This window comes from Zingiber officinale, chromosome 2B (assembly GCF_018446385.1).
Source record: "Zingiber officinale cultivar Zhangliang chromosome 2B, Zo_v1.1, whole genome shotgun sequence".
NCBI classification, from domain to species: Eukaryota; Viridiplantae; Streptophyta; class Magnoliopsida; order Zingiberales; family Zingiberaceae; genus Zingiber; species Zingiber officinale.
Window position 1 is genome coordinate 114,819,313 of NC_055989.1, and position 4,422 is coordinate 114,823,734.

The 4,422-nt window shown below is 35.9% G+C and overlaps 1 protein-coding gene across 1 annotated transcript; it reads right to left on the minus strand.

The window, feature by feature from the left end:
* Positions 1–2,073: 2,073 nt before the first annotated feature.
* LOC122049449 (photosystem I chlorophyll a/b-binding protein 2, chloroplastic-like) lies at positions 2,074–3,187 on the minus strand. Its single transcript, XM_042610833.1, has 3 exons — positions 2,877–3,187; positions 2,286–2,800; positions 2,074–2,206 (listed from the first exon to the last, which is right to left on the minus strand). Exons 1-3 carry the CDS (start codon positions 3,118–3,120, stop codon positions 2,189–2,191), a joined length of 777 nt encoding a protein of 258 aa, XP_042466767.1. The 5' UTR covers positions 3,121–3,187; the 3' UTR covers positions 2,074–2,188.
* Between the last annotated feature and the right edge of the window lie 1,235 nt (positions 3,188–4,422).

Sequence of the window (4,422 nt, forward strand, 5' to 3'; positions counted from 1 at the left end):
TGGTTGTTATTGTTGTTATTGTTGATGGATAAATTACATTAAAATAATGTATATTAGTTTGAGAAAATAAATAAATAACTAAATTAGCTTTATGAACCATTTTAAAATGCTCCTTAATCTATAATTCTAAATTTGATGTAAATCGCTCTAAATCCATGACTCAAAATATATTTCTATATTTATTGTTTTACAAATGGTTTAAAATGATTTTATAGTTATGACTCGAAGAACGATCATAAATAACTCCAAATTTAAAGTTTCACCAACGTTTCAAAACGCTTCTAAAACCATTACTTTGAACAAGGGTTGGGAATTAATCCAATATGCTTGGCATCAAGATTAATTTGAAATTGTTCTGATACCCAATGACTTCAAGAGTGGTTCACAACTACTCTTAAATTCCTAGTTTCAAAAGTGGTTTGCAAGTTGCAACCACTTAAATATCCACGACATGTGGGAGCGGTCGAAAACTGTTCTTATACCCAATGAATTCTAGAGCAGCTTGAAATATTTTTAAATTTCTAGCTTAGCTTCAACAACGTTTTGAAGTACTCCTATACCTATGATATTTAGGAGTGGTTTGAAATCGTTCCTAAATTTCTAGTATCAATATCGTTTCAAAATCACTCTTATATTCATGATGTGTAGGAGCAATTTAAAATTGTTCTTACACCTAACAGGTTTTATAACAATTTGAACAATTCTTAAATTTCTAATTTTAATAGTTTTGATATGCTCCTATACCCATGACATTTAGGAGTGGTTTGAAACCACTCAATTTCTATCATCAATAGTATTTCAAAATCGTTCTTATATCTATGACATGTAGAAGCGGTTTAAAAGCATTCTAACATCTAAAGAGTTTCAAAGTGGGTTGAACTACTATTGAATTTATAGTTATAAAAATAGTTTGAAATTGTTGTTATAGATACAATGTGTAGAATTAGTTTTAAACCATAACTATAAAGAATAATAAGAGTGAATTTTTAATTTTTACCAACGGTTACAAAAACTATTTCTATAGAATATAGGGACGACAATAAAAATAGCAATTTTATAACTGATGGTAAAAATAAAAAAGTAGTTGAAAACTACTCTTAAAATTAAAAAAATCGTTCATGCATGGGTGTTTTGTCAGTGCACCTATAGTTATATATCAAGATTTTTTAGACTTGTACACTGGACAAAACTCATCAGTGTGTACATCATTAACCTGACTAAAATCTTTTATCATGCATATTTAAACAACCTTTGCTCGGTGTCCTTTTGACCGCTCTTACCAATCTCTATCACTAATGGTCTTTCTCCAATTTTTATATTTCATCAATCAACTACTATCGTACACCATCCAACTTTATCCCAATCGACTAGCCCATCAACAAAAATATTTTATTAGCTGGAAATCAGCCTAAGTCTAATGCATATTTAACTCAACCATCTATCTATTTAATTCCAACCTTTAGTTGACTAAATCACCGACTTTGACTAACTCAAAGGTAGAGTCTTTGCCTAAGTCAAGTATATCAAAAGTCCAAATTAAGCATATGTTAGTCATATACTCTTGTGTCATTTAGACTTCCCTACGAGGCAACGCCTATAAGACTTCCTTGTCTTTCTAAGAAATCTTGCCTCTGAGACTTCATCATCGGCTTGATAACACCAAATTAATTTTAACTTCCACTTACTAAGCATCTAATTAAGCTTGATATGTCAAAATTTTATTCACTACCATGTATCTAGTTGACTTTAACCTATAAAAACTTTCTTCATTATGTCATCCTTAATTTGGTTAGATTTTCTCTATTATTAAACATCCAGTTAAGCTTGACCATTGTAGATTTCTTCACTCGTAAATATCTAATTAATACTCACAAAATTTACCATTCATATCTAAAAAATTTTCAATAATAAATAGTGGATCTTATTTAAATGATTAATCAAAGTCGATGATTTGCCATTTTTCAGAAATTAAATTTTCAAGGCTAACCAATTAGCCACAATTTTTGTTATCAAAAAGCTATTTTTAAAAAATAAAAAATAAAATGTATGTAAGGTTACAAGAACATTGCAGTATTCAAGGCAAGTAGGCAATTGAGTTCCTCCATGAATGCCCATTGGTTCCAATTAAATCCATCCTAATTACATACACAAGCATTAATGATCATCATATATCTGCCTCTGCGCTTGCTCATTTTGGAGTGAAGGCCTACAAACAAAATCCAATTAAATCATTAGCCAAAGTGAATATATATAATTGATGAACCATTTGATAGTTAGATAGTTACGGCAAAAACGGTGGCATGGCCGGGGTCAGCTAGGTGGGCGAAGAGGTTATCAATGGGTCCGGTGCCGGTGTAGATTTGCTGGAACCAGGCGCCCATGACGGCCAGCATGGCGAGGCGGCCGTTCTTGATCTCCTTGGTCCGTAGCTCCTTGATCTTCTCCGGGTCTCCAGTCCCCCAGCCGAGGGGATCGAACCATAACCCGCCAGGGTAGCCCACGTCGGTGCCGGTGAGCTTGTTGCTGGGGAATATGGGGTCGGTGTTGACGCTCCCAGGCTTGAGGATGTCGGCCCACCGCCGCCCCTCCGCCCACCCGATCATGATGATCTCTATCACGAACAGGGTGGTGGTGTCGGTGAAGTACTCCAGCTGCCCCGCCTGGTACCACGACGGCGTGTTCAGGACGCCGATCTTTGTCAAAAGCTCCGGGATGAAGATGCCGGCCGCCCCCAGCATTGCCCACCGGCAGTGCACCAGCTCCGCCTGCTGATTCCACCGCAGGCTCTCCGGATCCGACCCTGTCAGTTCCAAACAGTTCCAATTGACCACGCCAAATTACCGGCTGATGTTATATTTATATAGATAGTTAATTACCGAGGCCGAGGGGATCGAAGCCGAAGTCGCCGGGAAGGCTGCCGTCGAGCCATGGAGGAGGAGTGCTACCGGGGAACCAGATGGGTCTGTCGGGGTTGGGCGTGGCCGTGGCGGCGACAGAGAAGGCTTGGCGGGGGGTCTGCACGGCCGGCCGACTTACTCTGTGCCTCAGACTCCTGCCCCGGAGGAAGGAAGCGCCGGTGGCGGCTGCAAGAGCAGAGGATGAGGCACAGAGTGAGGCCATCTATGGTGGTGGTGGGTGTGGGGGTGGTGGTGAGATGATGATGAGGAGGAGGAGGAGGAGGAGGAGGGGGAAGAGGACGGTGGTTTTTAAAGCCACGGAAGGGAAGGAGCCGGATTATCTCGAAGAGATAGGATGGTGTCGTCTTGGTGGTATTGGGGTTCGCCACGTGGAACAGGGAATCCAAATCTTGACCCCAAATCTTTGTGTAGGGACAAAAATATCTGGGAATTTAGTGGTGGCCAAGAATTTGATCCACCCTCGTCGTTAGATCACACGAAAAAGCGTGTGAAGTCCATGCATACCTTCACTTTATCCACCACTAGTGAGTTGCAGTTGTAGATACGCAGATCTTGTGAATAAGGCATAAATGAATCCAGTCTCCATGAACAAGTTTAATATTTAATTTGATAAAAATTTATTTATATTCATTTAATATATATAAAATTAAATAAATAAATAAATTTGAACAACTCGTTAAGATAAATAAATAAATTTAAATATATATGTATTTAATTCGTTAATAATATTCATGAATAACGTTCATGAATAATATTTATAAAACATATCCATTAATAAAATTCTTTTAATATATTAAATAAATAATAAAATAAAATAAATTTAAATTATCAAATTCAATAATCAATCAAATAATTAAAAGTTTCAAACAATTAAATAAAATTGAATTGAGAGTTTGAGAATATCTAAACGAGCCAAGCTTGAACCAAACTTGAATTGAGAGTTCGATAACATTTAAATGAACCAAGCTCAAGACAAACTTCAAATAAGCCCAAACTCATAAAAAATAAATTAAGTCAAACTTGAATAATAATTTAAAAGCTTGACTCATTTTAAGCTCGTCTTGATTGGTTCGATTACCTTATCAAATAAAACTTGAACATCCTAAAGTTCAACTCGATTTGATTTATTTACAACTCTACCTATGAAACAAATTCCCAAATTATGATGCATTATTTCGTTAGGTGGAAACCACATGTATTAAATTGTACCAAATATAAATTACTTAATTTCACCTTCATTGGCTTATTTGTTAAACATGTTTTATTTATAAAGGACTTTTAAAGAAAAAAATTCATTTATATTCTTTAAATTTGATTTCTAAAATATTAAAAATTACTTTTTGGGTTGCATATCTCCCCAGGGTTACCCGAACTAGTCATGTAGATATATAAAAATATACAAGAGTCGATTCTGATGAAATTGATATGAAAAATATCCTCTCACATGATAGTTTATCTCATTCATCTTTTCTGATTTACCTTTTTATAGAGTCCTTTGGCACGT